Source organism: Dipodomys spectabilis, unplaced genomic scaffold (genome assembly GCF_019054845.1).
Source record: "Dipodomys spectabilis isolate Male_0828 unplaced genomic scaffold, ASM1905484v1 ptg000288l, whole genome shotgun sequence".
NCBI classification, from domain to species: Eukaryota; Metazoa; Chordata; class Mammalia; order Rodentia; family Heteromyidae; genus Dipodomys; species Dipodomys spectabilis.
Window position 1 is genome coordinate 6,249,550 of NW_024870965.1, and position 20,840 is coordinate 6,270,389.

Consider the following 20,840-nt stretch of genomic DNA (forward strand, 5'->3'; position numbering starts at 1 on the left):
AGAAGCCTTGGTGTTAATTCTTCTTTAAAGGTCTTGTAGAATTTGTCAGTGAATCCTTTTGGTCCTGGGATATTTGTTACTGGAAGATTGTGTGTATGTGTGTGTGTGTGTGTGTGTGTGTGTGTATTTGTGCACTTGCACTCATGCCCTAACTAGAGAAAGAGTCTCATGGACTTTTTTCCCCAGTCTGGCTTCAAACTATGATACTTAGATCTCAGCCTCCGGAGTATCTAGGATTATAGGTATAAGCCATTTACATCTTCTTGGTTCCTTTTTTTTTTTTGATGTTATATATGCCTAGAATTTTCTTCTAGATTTTGTAATTTATTAGAAAATTATTTTTTCAAAAAATGTACAGGATCCCTAACAGATAAAACAGATACCGATTGGTATCTGTTTTAACAGCCCTCTTTTCAACTCTAATATTATTAGTTGGGGTCTTCTCTTTCTTTCTTTTGGTTAGTTTGGCTAAAAGTTTATGATTCTTGTTTATCTTTTCAAAGAACCAAGGCTAATCTTGTGAGGTAAGGCTGCTTTTTTGGTGGGTTAACAGCGTTAACACGCCAGTTTGTTACGGATGTGCAGACAGAGATGGCCTCTGTGGAGGGAAAGCACTGCAGAGAGTTTATTGCATTCGCTCACCTGACCTGTGCAGCGACGCTCACACACTTGGGGGAGCCGGGGTGTGTTTTCCCCTAAAAGTCACAGTTGAGCATTTGGAAGGAGCTGTCGACTTTGTGCCTGATGACCCAAAGTAGCTGTGGCCTGCATGTCACATGCGGCCTTTGGTAAGTGGCCTCAGAGTCCATGTACCTTCCTCATGGGACCGCGAGTCTGTCCATGAATAATCCAGCAAAGACACTGACAGTCATGAGACACTGGGGGCGGGGCCAGGTGGAGGCCGTGTGCGGAGGCCTGTGTGCAGAGGCCTGTGTGCAGAGGCCCATGTGTGGAGGCCGTGTGCAGAGGCCCATATGCCGAGGATGTGGGGTTAAAAGGACAGTTTGGGTTAGCTCTAAAAATGACAACAGAAAACCAAGTAAACACGTAAGGTAATTAGCTGGACATAGTTTGACAGGTTAATATATTTAAATGAATGTATATTTAAAAAAGAAAACTCACACAAGTTAGATTTGCTAACTTGAATTTCTAAGTCTTCCATTTTCAGTTCCGTCATTCCGCAGTGTACGTAAGTCACCGTGAATTGGATGTGGATTATACGCATAGAAATGTGAGGTGATATCTGCAGTACCCAGGGTTAAGCAATTCCAATTTCGTTTTGTCTTGTCTTCTTAAGGAAGTTCTCCCCGTGTGGCCTAGGCCGATCTTGCCTCTGCCCGTGGAGCCGGGGCTGCAGGTTTGTACCACCATGCTCAGCTCCTTCCAAAGTGTTTCTTCATCCAGAAATGAAGAGTTCTCACGACAGGTGCGGTGGCGTTATTTGTAAGCAGTGTGAGCATGGGTGGTCGCAGGCCGGTGGCGCCTGGGCTCCCGGCGGGCGGCCTCCCCGCCCCTTGCCCGGCCCAGCCTGCACCTTGCTCCGCAGCTCAGCACCGCGTCCCGGCTCCTGGCTGCCGGCGCCGGCCAGCGTGTCTTTCCAGGCTTCGGGAAGGGTCATCTAAGAGCCTTACCATAGCAGGTGAGTGGGCTAAATGGAGGGCCAGCTCCGTCCTAAGGAAACTGAGCTCAGAGAGCACAAAGCTCGCAGAGGCGGGGCCGCTTTGACCCAGGTCTCCACTGAGACACGAAAGAGGAGAGACGAGACGTGGCCGTGGCCGGGCAGGTCTCCATCTCCCCTCCCCCCCCTCCTGCCATCTCCACAGCCTCTGCACAGCCTCTGCCCCTCTCTGTACCTGCTTTCTTTTCTTTTTTCTTTTTTTTTTGGGGGGGGGTCTGGATGTGGGGCCTGAACTCTGGGCCTGGGCGCTGTCCCTCAGCTCTTCAGCTCAAGGCTAGCGCTCTACCACTTGAGCCACAGTGCCACTTCCGGCTTTTTTCTTTTTGCTTATGTGGTGCTGAGGAATTGAACCCAGGGCCTCAGGCATACAAGGCAAGTGCTCTACCACTGAGCCACCTTCCCAGCCCCCATCCTTTATTTTCTAGTGGTGTTACCTCTGGCCTGCTTCCTTCTGCAGCTGACCTTCCCGCTCGCCAGCCCCACGCACACTCTCCGGCCGGCTCTGCTAACTTGCTATGCGGCCTTCAATAGCCAGTAAAATTAGAATTCAGTGGAATCAAAAGTAACTTTCCTTAAGCCATCGCTGCTGGCTCACGCCTGTAATCCTAGCTACACAGGGGGCTGAGATCTGAGGATCACTACTTGAAGCCAGCATGGGCCAGCAAGTTTGAGAAACTCTTCACTTAACCCCAAAAGCCAGAAGTGGAGGTGTGGTTCAAGAGGTAGAGTGCTAGCCTTGAGCAAAAGAAGCTCAGGGACAGCGCCCAGGCCCTGAGTTCAACCCCCCAGGACTGGTGTGCGTGTGTGTGCACGTGCACGTGTACTGTCTTCATACCATGCACATGAATACTGGAGGGACAAGAGTCACTTGGGGTTTTCCTGGCATCTCGTGCTGTGTGGGGAGCAGGAGCAGAGAAAGTCTGGGTCCTCACAGAAGTCCAGCTGACGCCGAGCGCCTTCCCCCACGCAGGCTGCCCCGAGGGCCAAGGCCTTCGCTCAAACCAAAAAACACTCCACGCACGACTTCTTCTGTCTGTGCAAAGTGACCCAGTGAACGAACGCTCCAAGAGCTCTTCAGCTCCGGGGCACGTTCACGGGGTGGTGGTGGTGGTGTGTGTGTGTGTGGGTGCTGTGCTGTGTGGGGCATATGACACCCTCCTGGGAGCCATCCCTACCACCTACAGAAGTTGCTGTTGAGCTGATTCCAAAAGCCAAAGAGGTGTGGACACATCTACCATTCAAGAGGAGGAAGGGAGCTCCTCAGAAGAACTTCCACCTGATCCGCTGCACTGTGCAGGTCCCAGAGCACAGCGGAGATGACTTAGCTTTTCAAATAAACACACATGAGTGCAAGCAACTTCACCATAACCTGGCTTCCGCCTCAGATCGCCAGGTCAGCTAGTAAATAAAGACCAAGGACGCACACTCCGCTGCTGACAATGAATGGTGGAATTGCTTTTGGGCAACGGGAGAGCAGGAAAGAGCAACCAAGACACCCAAAAGGCAGCAGGAGTTCTTCCCCTCGGTCCAGGGCGTGGGTCTGGTGCCAGGGGACCTGCAGGGCTGGAGAGTGTGCCAGCTACTGCCACCTGCTGGCCACAGGGCAAAGTGTTGGATGGTTAAAAAGAGTCACCTCCTCCCACCACCTCCACCTCCACCACCACCGCTGCTGCTGCCACTGCCTCCTCCTCCTCCTCCTCCTTTTCTTCTTCTTCCTCCTCCTCCTGCTCCTCCTCCTGAGTCGTCTGCAAGCAGAGGAGGCTGGCTGTCCAGTGCCTTGAGCTTCCCGGGCCTGGCTGCGGTGTGGATGAAGGTGCTGGGTGTCTCATCGCTCCCGGACCTGGGCTGTTTGTTCTCACTGCCCGCTGCCTTGTTTTACCTTCTCTTCCCTTGCACCGAGAGGGAGGCCGGCCTTTTCCTCCTGTGTTTGGCAGTACTGAGATTGGCAGCTGGTGCTCTGCCCCGGGAGCCGCGCCTCTGGACTTGCTTTTCTGTTCTGACGTTACATTTCCCGCACAAGTAGCACAATGTCTGCCACCGAGCCAGCCCGGGTTCCGCAGGGCCAGTCCCGCGGCCTCCGCACGTGAGGGTCGGGGGGCGTGTGGGCCGTTCTTGCTACTTCACATTTTGTTTCTGGTCATCTTTTAGATGATTGGAGTTTAGAGAGAACTGTGTAGCTGAGAGGGAGAACGTGACTTTTAAAAATCGATATGCACGCGTGTATTTAAACATCTATATGCACGTGTGTATTTAAATCGATACGCATGCGTGTATTTAAACATCGATATGCACGTGTGTATTTAAATCGATACGCACGTGTGTATTTAAACATGTATATGCATGTATTTTCCTGTGGTGAAATGTACAAAGCAGGAGCCCGTCGCGGAGGAAGTGGGCCGCCTCACGTAGCAAGCGTTTGTCTCTGTCTTGAGCCTGTCAGCCCTTGCTGCGTCCCGATGTCTCTCTCCCTGCAGGCCGGGCTTTGAGGGCTGTGTTCTGTGGACTGTGAGGTGTCTGCCTGCGCTTGCTTCGCGCTGTCTCCTGCTTTGGAGACTGCACCGTTACCCTCCACGATTCTGTGGGTGCTGACACACCTCCCAGTATCTCCTGCGTGCTTTAACCCCTTCCTCTGGAAGATCATTCCTGGAGTCCCATCCGCTCAGGAGGTGGAGGTTGGAAGATCACTGTGCGCTCAACCCCGGCAACAGTGAGACTCATCTCAAAGAAAAAAAATAAGAAGGAAAGGGGGCAGTGTTCCTGATTCTTCTCCTTCTCCCCTCGCGTTTGCCTTCTTTGGCTAACTGGATGAGCCTGTAGCCTCCTACCATCTCCACTCTGGGGGTTAGGAGTAATGATTATTATATTATTATAGTATACCATGCATATGCAGTTCGTAGATGAGCAGCTGCTAGTCTTGTTCTTTAAACCTCACGTGTAGCCCTCCTGGCGTCTTCCATCAGGTTTGCCAAGTCCCTTGAACTTGGGTCAAATTCCAAGTTCTGGGGCCTGCAGCGGGTGGCAGGCAGTCTCTGCTCACAAGGACTCTGGGGCAGCCCAGCAGATCATAGGCAGATACTGTCTGCATATTCATCAAGACCCCACATGGACAGCGTGAGCTGCTTAGTTATGTTTCAGGGAGAAGCATGGTAGCTTGCACGGGCACTTGCTGCTCTGTTGGCACGCTGCGGCCTGGACTGATATGGAGATGCATTCACAAGAAAGATATCAAAGAGAAATGGAATCTGTTACAGTCTGTGTTCTGCTCGGCAATTAGAAGTTGCCAGCCTGAGTTGGGATTTTTGTTTCTGATTTATACTTTCAGGCTTTCTAAGACTCAATGACATAGTATATTTTAGCTGTGAGATTTATGAGCTATTCATCTCTGATGAGAAGGGAAAATTGCATTCTCTGAAAATATAAAAGGCCCATGAAACATTCCCAAAAAAATTGGATCCATTTAATAATTAAGCAGCAAGGAATAAGGATTAAGACTCTCATTTTTTAAAAGTTTCAGCAAGGATTTATTTTCGTATAATAGGACAAGTGGAGAAACCGAGACGAGAGAAATATTTCCTGTTCCCTGTGAAGAAAATGGGAGTTAATTCCTCGTTCTTTCTTCTCTTTCTTTTCTTTTGTTTTTCAGCACTGGGGTTTGAACTCGAGGCCTGGTGCTGGCCAGGCCAGGGCCCTCTCCCACTTGAGCCATGCCCCATCTTTTCAGGTAAGGTCTTGTGCGTTTGCCTGGGCCAGCCTGGTGGTCCTCTTCTCTTCGCCTCCTCAGCAGCTGGGCGTGGAGGCTGGGCACCGCCATGTGGAGCTGGGCTTTTAGCTAGGGCCTCACTCACTTTTCCTTAAACCAGGATGCTACTCCTGTCAACCTCCCCAGAGGAGCCATATGCCTCTGGCTCCTGCTAAGATTTCATTGTGTTTAGACGACAGACCATAGACCTTGGTGCTCATGGATGGACTGAAGAGACACTGTTTTACCCAGGGTATCTATGGAACCAAAAATTTGTGTTCATAGAAGAACTGGGTCTTTAAAAGTTCACACACACACACACACACACACATACACACACTTCTCTTGCCAGGGTTTGAACTTAGAGCCTCATGATTGCTAGGCAGGCACTCATCGCCTGAGCTGCCTCTTTGCACTGGTTATTTATTTATTTATTTGTAGGTCGTGGGGCTTGAACTCTGGGCCTGGGCACTGTCCCTCAGCTTCAGCTCAAGGTGAGTGCTCTACCACCTGAGCCACAGCGTCACTTTTGGGCTTATTGGAGTTAAGAGTCTTACAAGCTTTTCTGTCCAAGCTGGATTTGAAAAGCATGATCCTCAGATCTCAGCCTCCTGAGTAGCTAGTATTACAGGTGTGAGTCGCCGGCGCCTGGCTTGCACTGGTTATTTTTAAGGTAGGTGCTCACTATGCCTTACCTGGTCAGGACTGTGGCATTGCTTTTCTGTGTTCCTTGTGTCATTAGGGAGATAGGGTGTGCGCTACTGTGCCCAGACACTGGGTGAAATGGGGTTTTATGAACTTTTTTGCTTTGGGCTGGCCTGGAACCGTGATCTCTGTAGCTAGGATTACAGACTTGATCTGCCATGCTCAGTGTCAGTATATGATTTTTTTTCATTCATGAGTATTTTTAACCTAAATCTTAAAGTTCTGTGAGTGTGAAGGGAGAAGGGTATGCATGTTTATGTCTAGTCCACCGCTCTATGAAGCATTCGGTTGAGACAGTGGAATTTTTCAGTTTAGTAGAAAATAAAATCACGAGCAGTCTCTTCACCCTACAAAAAAAAAGCCTTGACACCGTAAGAATTCTAAAAGCTTTCCTTGGGAGTACAGTTAATGGTAGAGAGCTTATAGCTCAGTGCTAGAGTGTTTACCTTGCACATGTAAGACCTAGGGTTCCATCTTAGCACCGAAAGAAAAACGACTTCTAAAAGCCCAAGGTAGACTTGGAAAAGCAAAACAGTAAAAAACAGAATTGGGGAGTACCTTCATACAAAACTGAAGTTTTTAAAAAAAACTTTAAGAAATATTCTTGTCTTTTAAGTAGTTGTCCACGAGGGTTACAGTTCAATGCCAGTCCCTCCCAGCCTCCCCCGACCGGTTCCTAGCTTCCTAGCACACGTGGAATATTCTGGCTGTGCTCTCTTCCTCTTCTTCTCTTCATTTGTCTACCCTCCTCTGCTCCCAGGACCAGCTTCGGGGAAACTCATCCACGGGACAGCAGAGCAAAGGCTTTGTAAGGGGGAAGAGCTGTCAGTGGCAGGCAGACGGCAGGGGCTCCGGCCTTGCAGGGAGGGTCAGTCTACGCCTGTGTGGAGCCGCACTTGCTGAGGCTCAGGACCTGGGAGGAAGAAAATCCTGTAGCCGTCCTGATGTCGGCACGAAGCTTCCTTCAAATCTTTGGCTGGTACTTTATTTCTGTGCCAGTCTTGGGGCTTGAACTCAAGGCCTGGCCACGTCGTCTAGCCTTTTCAGCTCCAGGCTGGCAGCTACCCCTTGAGACACAGCTCAGTGCCCAGCTTTTGAGTTTCCCCGACCTCCCCAGGCTGCCTCCAAGTGGTGACCCCCGAAGCCGGCCTCCTGAGCTGCGGGGGTGACGGGCACCGGCCACGCCAGGCTGGCTGGTCCCTTTCCACTGCAGATGCGCAGGGCTGCGAGCCCCGAAGCAGCGGAGCCGCCGGAGGAGACCTTGCCTGCTGCGGGCCGCAGGCCCAGGCCTGGGAGTCTGACCTGCGTCCAAGGGGTTTGGCACAGCTGCCGGAAGATCCAGGGGCTTCGCCTGGGGTTAAGGATCAGGTCCGTCGGCGTCCGGCCTGCGACTGGAGATGCGTGGAGTGACGCCGTGTGCTGCAGGTTCACATGAGACACAGCATAATGGTCACCACTCGGGACACCCGAGTGTCCGGCCCGCCAGAGCAGGGAGCGAGGGGGAAACCAGCCCGGTGCGGACCACACGCGCAGGGTCCCGCCAGAAGCCCCCGTCCGTCCGTCCGTCCGTCCGCGGTGTTAACGGGGGCCGGGGGGCTTCCCGGCGGGGCGGCGGGTGGGTGAACGCGGGGACCCCTTGCCCCCCTTGGAACCGGCGCATCTCCCGCGGACGGCTGGGAGGCCGCCCCGCCCGGCGCGGCCGCCAGAGGGCGCCGCGAGCCCGCAGAAAACGCGCCCCGGCCCGGCGGCCGGGCCAGGCCTCCCGCGCCGGTCCCCGCCGCCCGGGTCCTCGGGGCGATGGCGTCCACGTGGGCGCGGGGCCGCCGCGGGCCGCACACGCCTCCGTCCCGACCCTCCGCTCGCCTCGAGGCCGTGACAACCCCGCAGGCCGCGAGGCGGCTCGGGATGTGGGTGGGCGCGGCCCGGGGCGGTCTTGCAGCTCGGGAGCGCCGAGCGGAGCCCCGCAACCCGCCCAGGCCGGTGCCCGGGACCCCGCCTGTGACCCCCATCCGGGCCAATCCCCCGGGACCCCGCCCGTGACCCCCACCCGGGCCAATCCCCCGGGACCCCGCCCGTGACCCCCACCCGGGCCAATCCCCCGGGACCCCGCCCGTGACCCCTACCCGGGCCAATCCCCCGGGACCCCGCCCGTGACCCCTACCCAGGCCAATCCCCCGGGACCCCGCCCGTGACCCCTACCCAGGCCAATCCCCCGGGACCCCCACCCGGGCCAATCCCCCGGGACCCCGCCCGTGACCCCCGCCAGGCTGGTCCCGGGACCCCGCCCGTGACCCCCACCCGGGCCAATCCCCCGGGACCCCGCCCGTGACCCCCACCCGGGCCAATCCCCCGGAACCCCGCCCGTGACCCCCACCCGGGCCAATCCCCCGGGACCCCGCCCGTGACCCCCACCCGGGCCAATCCCCCGGGACCCCGCCCGTGACCCCCACCCGGGCCAATCCCCCGGGACCCTGCACGTGGCCCCCGCCAGGCCGGTGCCCGGGACCCCGCACGTGGCCCCCGCCAGGCCAATCCCCCGGGACCCCGCACGTGGCCCCCACCCGGGCCAATCCCCCGGGACCCCGCACGTGGCCCCCGCCAGGCCGGTCCCGGCGGCACGGCGCGGGTGTTAATTAAAGGCCACGGTGGACCGCGGGAGCACCGTCCTCCGGGAAATGAGAACGACTCCCGGGGCAGCCACGTGCGGAGCGGCGGACGCCGGCTTCGTGCGCCCCGGGGCGGCGGGGCGGGGGCTCGGGGACCCCGCGGGGACGGCAGCGCGGGAGGCCGAGGCCGGCGGCGGGCGCCGCACCTCCCGGGCCCGCGGGGCTCGGGCTCGCCGGTGCCGGCCGGGGGCGCGGGGCCGCTCCGCACCCCGGGGCGGCGGCGGGGCGGGGAGGAGGCTCGGCCCGCGCCCCTGGGGCTTGCGGGGCAGGGCTGCGAGAACAAAGGGGGCGGGGAGGCCCCGGTCCGCGCGCGGACTCGCCGGTGACGGATCCCCGCACCGGCGCGTGGGGCGGACCCGCGGGCCTCGGCGGGAGTGGAAGCGGCCGGGGGCGGGGCGCCGCGCGCCATCCCGGCCACGCCACGCCCGCCCGCGCCGCCCGGGCTCGCGCTCGCCCGCGGCGCTGCCCCGCAGCCCCGGACGCGGGCCCCGCGCCGGGAACCCCGCCGCCCGCCGCCGACCCCGCCCCCGCCACGCGCCGCCGCGCCAGCTCGGGCCGGAGCGCCGCGCCGTAGCCTGCGCCCCGGCCGGCGGGCGGCGGGCGGCGGGCGGCGGCTCCCGGGCTCGGCGGACGCCCCGGCCGGGCCGGGCAGGGCCGCCCCCCGCTCGGCCCTCGCGCGGCCGGCGGGCGCATATTGGCTCGGCGGCGCGCGAGGCTCCTCCCAGCCCGGGTCTTTATATTTTGGGGATCTCCGCGAACTCAGTTCGCAGGCTCGGCGCGGCGGCAAGTTCCCGCGTCCGCGCCCGGCCCGCCATCGCGCCCCGCGCCGGCGCGAGCGGAGCGGACCGCGCGGCGGCCGGGGCCGGGGCCGAGGCCGGGGCGGCGGCGGCGGCGGAGGCCGAGCCCGGCGGGCGCGCCCAGCCCTCCCGCAGCCCGTGCGGTCCCCGCGCGCCTCCGTCCTCCGCCCCGACCGGGAGGCCGCGTCTCGAGGCCCGGCCCCGCCGGCGCCCGCGCCGGGCGCGCGTGCCGAGGCCGCGGTGGCGGGCGTAGCGCGCTCGGCTCGGCTCCAGGCTCCGCTCCGGGAAGCGGCCACCATGCATTCGGTGGCCGGGAATAAAGAGCGGCTGGCGGTCCCCGGCAGGGGCAAGAAATGCGGGGTGAGTTGTGGCGGGCGCGGCGCGGGGACGCGGCCCGGATCCTCCGCCCGGCTCCCCGCTTCCCCGGGACCCGCGGCCGGGCCGGGCGCCCCGCGACCTCCCCGCGGCGGAGGCGCCTGGCGGGCGGTGCGGGGCGGTGCGGGGCGGTGCGGACGGCGCGGGCGGCGCGGGCGGCTGCGGCTCCCGGCTCCGGGCTCTGCCCGCCCCGCCGCCCTCCCTCGCCCGCCCGAACTTGGGCGGCGTCGCCGACTTCCAGGCGGAGTTCGGCCCGCGGGGGGCGGGGGGTGCCCTGAATCCCGGCCGAGCCCCGGTGCGGTCCCCGGGGGCCTGCGGGGAGCGCTGCGCCCCAAAAGGCGGGGCCGCCCCGGCTGTCAGGACCGCGCGCCCCGCGGAGCCCGAGGCGGACCGGGGACCGGGCCGGGGCACCGGGGCGGGGGTGGGGGACCGGAGGACCGGGGCGGGGCGCGGGCCCCAGGCCCCGCCCGACCCCGCCGCTGTCTCCCCGCAGGTGGCCGAGGTCTGCTCGCCCCCCAAGCCCGCCGCGCCCTTCTCGCCCGAGAGCTGGTACCGCCGGGCCTACGAGGAGCGCGCGGGGGCGCGGCCGGCCCCCGAGGGCGCGGGCTCGGCGCTCGGCTCGTCCGGGACGCCGTCCCCCGGCTCCGGCACCTCGTCCCCCAGCTCCTTCGCCGGCTCCCCGGGCCCCGCCTCCCCGGGCATCGGCACCAGCTCGCCGGGCTCCCTGGGCGGCTCGCCGGGCTTCGGCACCGGCTCCCCGGGCTCGGGCAGCGGCGGCGGCTCCTCCCCGGGCTCCGACCGCGGCGTCTGGTGCGAGAACTGCAACGCGCGGCTGGAGGAGCTGAAGAGGCAGGCGCTGAGGCTGCTGCTCCCCGGGCCCTTCCCGGGCAAGGTGAGCCGCCCGGCCCCGGGACCCCCCGACCCCGGACCTGCGCCTCGACCCCCTGTCACTGTCCCCCGACCCCAGCACCCCCGGCCCGGTGTCCCTGCCCCCCCTCCCCGTGTCCCTGCCTCCCAGCCTCCCCCCTCCCTCCCCGCCCTGTGTCCCAATCCCCTGCCTCTGCCCCCGGCCCCGCCCCCTTCCTCCACTCCCTGTCCTTGGCCCCAGGACCCCCAGCCCTGTGTCCTGACCCTCTGTCTCTGTCCCCCAGCCCTGTCCCCGGCCCCCACCCCCTGCCCCCTACCTCCTGTCCCTGTTTCCCGTCACCCGGCTTCCCGACCTCCTGTGAACCTGGGTCCAGGGTGAACCTGGATCCTGGACCCTGGACCTTGTCCCCCGTCCCCCATCTTCCTCTCCCCCCCTTCGACCCTCTCCCCTGGCTCCTGCCTCACCCTGGCAGGATGCATCTGCAGCCCCAGCCTCCAGGGCTGGGCTGCTCCCAGGTGGCGCGTCCTGCTGTCCCCTCCTGGTCCACGGGCTGCTGGCCAGCTAGTGCCCATCCCCCTCCCCTGCGACCCCGACAGGGCGCACTCTGCAGGGGCCGTGGTTGCTCCTTGCAAGCCTTCCCGTGGCTGATAGAGTCTAACTACTGGGGGGGGGGCTCCCCTCTGAGTGGCCGTCCGGGACCCCAGGAGCTCCTGGGTGACAACGCATGGGCGTCCACTGCAGCCCCAGAGGGCAACCAAACACGACCGTGTTTGCATGGAGTATGGCATTTGCACCCCCATGCCACAGAGGGTTCTTTTTCTTTATTGATTACGTTTATCACTGATTTCAGAGGAACATCAAGAACTCGCTCGGACACCCTCAGCGGTGTCCTGCGGTTCACACTGCTGGGACTCGGGGTCAGGGATGGCTGCATCTGCTTGTGTCATCAGCGCCTGCAAACACTGGCGTGTTTTCATACACCGTGATGTTTTCACACACCCAGGCTCAACCAGACACACACCCACGGACTGCGGTCACACGCACAGTGTACCCCAGGACGAGTGGTTTTTTAAGAAGCGTTAGTGCATGGATTGTGGTCAGTTTGGCATGTTTGTAGTTGGATGATGAATCTGCCAGGGCGGCCTGAGAATCCATCTCAGGATCACGCGTGCGTGTGTGCTGCACCCTCCCATGGAACACCTTGCCCTGTGCACAGATTTCTCTGCCCTCTTGCTCATGCATCCCTGCCCCATTGGAGGCACTGTACTAGTCTAGCAATGGACATAACAGCAAATACCAAGTCAGCCCTGCCCCGGGTGGTATCTACCCCTGGGGACCTGCAGACATGAACCACAGAATGGACGGGCAGGTTCTAGTTCACTCACGGCTCGGGGCTGGAGGCGCTGAGCTGGGCCGAGGGAGGCTGCAGTCCTGTGCACCAAGGCTGGGCCATCTGATAGGCATTTGGGGGACTTTAGATCTTAAAGATGCGATACCATCTGGGATTTGGCAGTTGTAATAGGTTGCAGACTACCAAATTATTTTAGAACATTCCTGAGGACCCGTTCTTATAATAGAAGGTTCTTTGTATAGCTGCTTGAGTGCGCCTCACATGCAGAAGTAAATCAAAACAGATTCTTTTCATGAAGATGCAAGAGCTACGGGAAGAAGAAACAGCAGTTGAAACTCAGATGCACCATCCTGACTGAGGGGCCATGTGATGACTGGATTTTTGTTTTTGTGGAGAATCCAGTGTTGTCAGAGGCAAATCAACCTGTTTATGAGATGGGGGGAAAGCAGTCTGGGGAGACTGACCTTATTGCCCCAGCAAGGTGATGGTGGAAGACAGCCGTGTCAGCGACAGATAAAGACACAGTTCCAGGAATCATGCTAGGCACACATGTGGCTGTCACCAGAACCATAGTTGCCTGAGTTTTCTCTGTGAACTATTACATTAGGTACAAAATAGTGTGTGGGATTTTGCCAGGACTAGAGATGCCTTGGGTTAGCTTGCTGTCGATAATGTGATATGAAGGTTTTAAAGGCTAATGTTCAGCGTGTCTTTGGGATAATGGTTTTAGGAGTATATATTTTAAGCATTTATACTCTAATTAGCTAGAGCTTCCATTATACTTATAAGGTTTGCAACAGTTTAACCAAACAATTGCCACATTCTCTGGTATGCCCTGTGTGGTGGGTGGTAACTTGAGAGACAAGGCCTTCCTTCTCTGGGCAGGATTTATGAGCAAACTGTGGACTGATGCAGCCCTTGGGCACTGAAGGAGTTAAGCTTCATTAGAACAAGGGATGTCATTGTGACTCTAACGTGTAATTTGCCTTGGAGAGTTAAGAGTCTGGAAGATAAAGACATGTTTTTGTGGGGGTAATTAGCAAAATTCATCTTTGCAATTCACTTAAGATGCTTAACGGATCTGGGAATATTTTCTCAAATAGAACACTAGATTCTTCTAGGTGGTTTGAAACACATTTCAGGTAAGCAAGCATCACAAAGTCAAAGGCAGACTAGAGTACTCAGGAAATCTATGTACAGTAGAACTGGTTTATGTTCTTCTTCCACCACTAATTTATTTTGGAACATTGAGTAAAGAATCTTTTTGGCCTATTTTTTAAAACTTTCCATTAATATTGTAGTGAAAAGAATGATTTAAATGTTTAGAATAGCATAAGATGGAAGGTTTAAAAAGTACACCCATTGTTTAGAGAAAGTATGAAGGTTGACATTCATTAGACAAGAGTTAGGTTTATGATTGCTAGAATTTGAGAGTTGTTGTTGTGGGGCTTGAGCTCAGGCCCTGAATGCGGCCCCTGAGCTCTTTTGCTCAACGCTAGTGCTCTACCACTTTGAGCTACAGCTCCTCTTCCAGTTGTTTTTCCCCCAGTGAAACATTACGCTCCCGCAGGTGCTAATTTCAGAGTGCATTTCTCATATATCGTGCTAGCCTGTGATGGCTTCGCCATGCTCACTTGTGGTCAAGGCCCTGTGGATTTCTCTCTGTTTTGTCTTTGGGACAGTTGGATAGAGTGGAGAGGAAACACTGGAAAGCCCTGCAAGGTGTCTGGTTGTCCCCAGAATCAGTGACTGGCTCTGATGGCCCGAGAGTGTCCCCCATCATCTAGTGCTGGGATCCCAGGGTTCCTGGCAGAGCTGGTGCTGGGGCGGGGGTGGGGCTGGTGTGGACGGGGGCTTCCCATGGGGGCCTCGATGGATGATGGCAGGATTGGGCTTTTTCTTGGGTGGAATTTGAGTTTTCTGCGGAAGGAATGGAGAATGGAGCAGATCCAACCCTGGAACAGATTCTTGGTGGCTGCACAAGAGTCAGGCGTGCCAGCACCCACGGTGCGCTACGTGCTTTGAGTCTGTCTCTCCGGGGCCAGGAGGGCATGGTGCCTGGGGACAGATGTAGAGCATCTGGATTGACTTCTATTACCTGGGCCGGGGAGAAAGTTCTTCCTGGTTTCTGTCGTTTCTCGTCGAGCACCGGCAGTGGAAGAGGATGGGAACCACAGAATGTGGGGTGACACAGAACGTGCAGGAGACAGCCCTGGACGCGCCTCAGCGTCCCGTCTGCATGGCGAGGGTCTTTCCCATTTACCCACATTCGGGGCCTCTGGCTAGAACTAGAGGCCAGGGGGTGCGATGGCTCCTGTTTGAACCCTCTCTCTCCTGCCGTGTCTGTGACGGAACTGCGGGGCTGGCTGCAAACGGCAGCCCAGAGCGGTTCCCCTGAGTACGCAGAAACGCCCTGTGTGGCTAAGGGTTATCGGACCTCTGTTCAGTTCCCTGTCGGTAAGAGAGAGTCCACAGCTATGCCCCTCTCCGACTTCCTTTCCCAGCCACATTTAGGAGTCCATTTATCAGTCCAGAAATATCATCCAGATGAGCTGGGCCTCCTGCGGAGCGGGGGAAAGATGACAGAGATGAAAAGCAGGAATGTGTCCCGGGTTAAAAACACCAAACGCAGGCTTGAAATAGCCTCAGCCCGGGACGTCTAGACTTGGGGAGATATAAATACATATTTCTGTAGTTCTGTCAGCTCCAAAAAAGGGGGGCATGGAAAGGAACTCCATTCCAAAGAGCCCCTCAAAGCCCGGGAAGCACTTTTTAGAGGCGAAACGGACATTGCGTTGTAAGTATTTACTATGAGGGAGTTCTAGCTGAGCTCGGCTTCTTTTAAGAACGCAAAGCTATTTCCAGAAAGTGCCATTGCAGTCTGTCATCTGGGGAATATTTTGGGGAAAGGGACAGCTGCGCGGTCCGCGGTCGTGTCGGTGACGGAGCCGTCCTGCCGGTGGCGCTGGCCCTTCCTGGCGCTCCGGGTTTGCGCCAGCCTTCCCGGGGGTCGCGGAGCGGCGTCCTCTCCCCAGGCAGGCCTCCCAGGCTGGGGACCATGGAGCTTTCATTCTCCTGGACTTTAGTTGTGGAGACAGTGTGGTCTGGTTTTCGTAGCAACCTAATTCGCCATGCAGAACTCTCCGGCCTGGGACCGTCCCCCAGCCACTGCAGAGAGGGTGGTGGCCTCTCAGATATGGCTGGTAGTTTGTCAGTTTGAAAGGATTAAGTCACTGGGAACTTAGCCTACCTCAGATGAAATCAGATTGTGCCATTGATCAGCTAATGAGTAAGAGGCTAAGAGTAATGAGAGTAATAATTATTGTTCTACACACACACACACACACACACACACACACACACACACACACACACACAGAGGCAAATAATTGCCTACAGCAAAATAAAGATGAATGTGATTTTTTGTGTGTGTATGCTAATACTCGGGCCTGAACTCAGGGCCAGGGCGCTGTCTCCTAGCTGTCTCTGCTCAAGGCTGGCGTTCTACCCCTTGAGCCACTCCTCCATTTCCAGCTTTGTGCTGGTTGATTAGAGATAACAGGGTCACCGACTTTTCTGCCCAGGCTAGCTTCAAACTGTGATCCTTAGATCTCAGCCTCCTGGGTAACTGGGATTATAGCCGTGAGCCACCAGTGCCCAGTTTCATAATTTCTTTATCTGGAAATTTCAGGTGTTTCATGTGATTATTATAGTCATATAAAAAAGATTGAAAAAAGACTCTAGGAACAGAGAAATCCACATTTCTTGTAGCCTTCTAAGTCCTACATGTCACAATTAGTGTGTGTGTGTGTGTGTGTGTGTGTGTGTGTGTGTGTGTGAGAGAGAGAGAGAGAGAGAGAGAGAAAGGAGAGAGAGGAAGGGAGAGAGAGAATGCACATGTACACATGCACCAGTGTCACTTGAGAATGTGGGGGTTTTCGGGGCTCCCAGGTGGTGCTTCACCTGTGGGGGGGCTCAGAAGGTCAGAAATCTGCAGTGTTATCAGGATCAGGTTGAGTCATTTTCTTGTCTGAACCAGAGTGAGGGAGTAGGAGGGACTGGACCGGAGGGGCTCGGCTGTCCTTCCTGTCCAGCCCTGCCCCAGGCCCTGCCCAGGCCGAAACTTTGTCTGAGAGCAGGCTCTGTCTTCCCTGAAGGCCTTGAGTTGGCCATGTCTGTGGGGGTCCCCCGCTTTCCTCTGGAATACAAAAGCAATGTCCTATCACTGTCTGTCCATCGGCATGTTTTCTTTTCAGTTCCTGATCACCGTCTGCCCGTTGGCATGCTTTCTTTTCAAACCCTGTATGCTCTGCAGGACTTCCCGTGTGTGCTTGCGTGTAGAATGGCCACTGGAGGGGCATTTCTACGTTGGTGCATGCTCTGACGTGACCACTCTCCTCTTTACGCTTGTATAGGTGCAGGGGGCCGCAACTCCGTCTGCATTTCTAGCTTACTTTAGGAATATGTCTCAAAATGGCAGGTCAGTGTGTAGCCACCGGCCTTCCTGCCCCGCTGCGGGCCCGCTCGGGAAGCGTCTGATCTGTCATGGTTAGAGAGCCATCTGCTCCCGTTTCTACATGGCAGCTCCTGTGTCTCCCATGCTTAGATGGGGTCCTTTTTAGCATTTCGTAATATTGAGATCTCTGTTCCACTGGGGTTTACAGTGAAGGGCATGGGTCGGTTTTACCTTCCTCCGAAGAGCCAGGAGCCTTCAAACCCTTTATTAGTGCGTACAGCCTTCACTCTGGGATTTAAGATGATGTTGTTATGTAATGGACTTAGAAGAAAAGACACCACTGCTTTCACGAGGCGGATTTTCAGTTGTGGGGTCCCTTGTGTTTCGGGAAGTGGTGTTTTATGGATCTGTCTCCTTCTCATCGCAGCAGTTGGAGGGAAGCGTCATGTTGGGCAGAGCGAGACCGCGGCCCCAGCAAGGCCTTTCCTTTCTGAGCAGTTCATGGTTATTCTTCCCGCATCATGTTCCCATAGGAACTTGGCAATCAACTTACCAACCTCCAGAAACACCATTTTGTTTGAGACCGTGATAAATGTCTATTTAAACTAGGGGGTGGCTGGCATCGCTTTAGGAAGTTATCTTTCTTTCCCAAGAACATAGAAAGGCTTTGAACAAGTTTTAATTTCTAGTCACTAAAAGCGCTATCTGGGGTCAGGCTTAGCATGTAGATGACTACGTTAGCAGGGTCCTACCGCTTCCGCCTCCCGTGGAGTGGGGTCGCAGGCGTGCACCACCATGCCCGGCTACCTTCAGCGGTTTGGAGCGAGTCCTCCGCGCGGAGGCTCTGCGTAGCTCAGGTTAAATCTGCCCTTAGATGTATGGTTTTGTTGTTGTTATGAGTGGAATCTTCACTTCCATCGTCTCTTCAGATGGACAATTATATAAGTGAGGGGTACAGATTGGCTTATTAATTTTATTAGTTTTTACTTGATCAATATAATTTTATAACTATTAACATTTATTAAATTCTAGTGGAGTCATTTTTTATTGCTTTTATAAAGGTGATGTACAGAGGGGTTACCGCTACATAAGTCAGGTAAAGAATACATTTATTTTTGGACAATGTCACTCCTTCCCTTGCTCTCTCCTAGTTTTTTTCCTCCCATCCTCACCCACAAGTTGTATAGTTCAATTTCAAAATAGTGTCCAGTGAGTACCATTGCTCTTTTTGGTGAGTGTGTGCTAGACCTAGGACTTTAATTCAGGGCCTGGGCACTGTCCCTGAGCTTTTTTGTTGAAAGCTAGCACCCTACCACTTGAGCCACAGCTTTACTTCTGGCTTTCTTGATAGTTAATTGGAGATAAGAGTCTCATAAGCTTTCTTGCCTGGGCTGCCTTAGAATCATGTTTCTTTGACCTCAGCTTTCCCAAGTAGCTAGGATTACAGGTGTGAGCCACTAACATCTAATTTCACTGTTATTTTTTGAAAAATATTTACTCTTTAAAAACCTTTACGGTGCTGGAAAGGTGGCTCAGTGGTAGAGTGCTTGCCTTGCATGCATGAGGTCCTGTGTTTGATTCCTCAGCACCACATAAGCAGAAAAAGCCCGAAGTGGGGCTGAGGCTTAAGTGGTAGAGTGCTGGTCTACAGCTGAAGAGCTGGGGGACAGTGCCCAGGCCCAGAGTTCAGGCCCCACAACTGACAAAAAACAGACAAACAAAAAAAAAACCTTTAAAAATATTGTTTTCAAATAGAGATATCATTTCTTTCTCCTTTGCTGATTTTATGCCTCTAATTGTGTTCTCTTGTTCTTTTTTTGGATGATACTTCTCACACAACGGTTAGAGGTGGTGCTGTAGTGAGAATGAGTATTGCTTTGGCCTGTTGAGTAGGATTATCTCTTTATTTTTACTAATTAAGAATGTGCTTGGGCCTGGGAAGGTGGCTCAGTGGTAGAGCGCTTGCCTTGCATGCCTGAGGCCCTGGGTTCGATTCCTCAGCACCACATAAGCAAAAAGAAAAAAGCCGAAGTGGTGCTGTGGCTCAAGTGGTAGAGAGCTAGCCTTGAGCTGAAGAGCTGAGGGACAGTGCCCAGGCCCAGAGTTCAGGCCCCCATGACCGGACCTCCTCCTCCCCCCCCCAAAAAAGAATGTGCTTATAGTTCCAATAGTATTTTGTATTTCTCATTTTAAAAATCAGTATAGCGTATTCATACTATTTAGGGAGATAGTCATGTGACCTGTAAATTATTTAGATGTTGACTTCTGGATAGCAAACCATCCTTGCATTCCCACACTTTGCTTGGTGTGCTTTAAATATGCTGTTGGGTTCAGTTGAATAACATTTATTGTTGTTGCTTTGATGGACATACGACAATCCGTGTATCAGCTATCATGTTATATCAGGTCATAAACCAAATTATGAAGAAGATTGGGTCTCTGCCCTAATACTGAAGTCAGACATACAGTGCGTGTGCTAGTGTGCAGTGTAGTGAGTGCTGCGCTGGGACTGTCTGCTGCTGGGCACTCAGGCAGGGGATGAGCTAGCTCTGGAAAGCGCTGCTGGGCACTCAGGCAGGGGATGAGCTAGCTCTGGAAAGTGCTGCTGGGCACTCAGGCAGGGGATGAGCTAGCTCTGGAAAGCGCTGCTGGGCACTCAGGCAGGGGATGAGCTAGCTCTGGAAAGCGAATAGCCTGTGTGCATCATGAAGCAGACATTCTGGGCCTAGGTCAAGGCAGGGGAACACAGAAGACCATGCATGCTTGATGCTCCTGGAAACAGAAGTGGTGTGTGGTTACCATGACACAGTGTGTGCATGAGCCAGTGTCAGGGTGGGAAGGTGGTAAGGGAGGAAGGAGAGGATCAGGTCCTGCAGGTGAAAGAATCTGGACCTTACCGTAGGCAGTGGGCAGTCACCGGAGGGTGGCCAGGAGGGGAGCAACATGAGCATCTGAGCAGAGGATGGTGGGGAAGGGCAGCCCTGGGTCTTGCTCGGGCCCCTCACAGTGGCTTGATTAAGTCATGCAGGTAGCACTAGGCAGTAGCATTGAGAATGAACAGGCAGCTTGGACTTGATGATGTGGTGCATACAACACCCATGATGTGTGGGAGCTGACTTTCAGGGGTCAGAAGAGGAGGGAACGTAGCTGTTGTTACTCATTTTACAGATGGATATACAGCTACAGAGAAGGGTTTGTTACTCTGGGCCTGGTTTCCCAGAATGGCTGCAAGTATGCAAATGGGTTTCAGTTCACTAGCACTTGGGGAGGAGGAGCCGAGTCGCGTGTGGAGGTGGAGGGGTCCAGTGGTGTGTGGAGGTGGAGGGGTCCAGCCGTGTGTGGAGGGGTCCAGTGGTGTGTGGAGGTGGAGGGGTCCAGTGGTGTGTGGAGGTGGAGGGGTCCAGTGGTGTGTGGAGGTGGAGGGGTCCAGTGGTGTGTGGAGGTTGAGGGGTCCAGTCGCGTGTGGAGGTGGAGGGGTCCAGCCGTGTGTGGAGGTGGAGGGGTCCAGTTGTGTGTGGAGGGGTCCAGCCGTGTGTGGAGGTGGGGGGGTCCAGTTGTGTGTGGAGGGGTCCAGTGGTGTGTGGAGGTGAAGGGGTCCAGTGGTGTGTGGAGGTGGAGGGGTCCAGTGGTGTGTGGAGGTGGAGGGGTCCAGGTGCATCAGGCCAGGGCTCTGGAGTGGTTTGGAGACGGAGGAGTGGCTGTGGGAGCTGCCAGCATGGAGAAGGTGGAATTCACAGCTGTTGTGAGCTCCTGCGATGTGAGGCAGGGCAGGGCAGAGCAGCACCGTGGGGCACTGTGGGGCCTGCTGGCCCTGAAGTACAGGCAGCCTAAGGAACCAAGAAGCTAGATCAAGGTGGCGCGGCTGGTGAGCAGGGAGGCCAACAGGAGCCGGTGGAGTCTGGCACTGGATGACACGTGCGCTCTCGGGATGGCGTGACGGAGCACCCCTCCCAGGAGGCAGGGAGGAGGCAAGGGCTGAGCAGTTAAAATGCCCCTGGGCATCTCTGTGAACAGCTTCTGGTACCGGGGAGGAGGAAGCTGATGGCAGTGTACCCAGGGGGAGTCAAGGACATGGAGGAAGCGTTGGCGTTGGTGGGGCTGGGCGGGTGTGAGAGGCCCGTGGTTCTTTGATGCTGTTGCCTTGGAGAGAAGACCCGCAGACTTGGGTCAGAAGCTGGTTCGGTCGTGTAGCAGCGGCCTTTGAT

At 56.3% G+C, this 20,840-nt stretch overlaps 1 protein-coding gene across 1 annotated transcript in view; it reads left to right on the plus strand.

The window, feature by feature from the left end:
• Window positions 1-9,870: 9,870 nt before the first annotated feature.
• The window catches only part of LOC122126727 (kinesin-like protein KIF26B), a 165,816-nt gene continuing 154,846 nt past the window's right edge, over window positions 9,871-20,840 (plus strand). Inside the window, exons 1-2 of the mRNA XM_042701190.1 lie at window positions 9,871-9,945; window positions 10,454-10,852. Coding sequence (XP_042557124.1) covers window positions 9,883-9,945; window positions 10,454-10,852 — 462 coding nt within the window. The 5' untranslated portion in view covers window positions 9,871-9,882. The remainder of the gene's footprint in view (window positions 9,946-10,453; window positions 10,853-20,840) is intronic.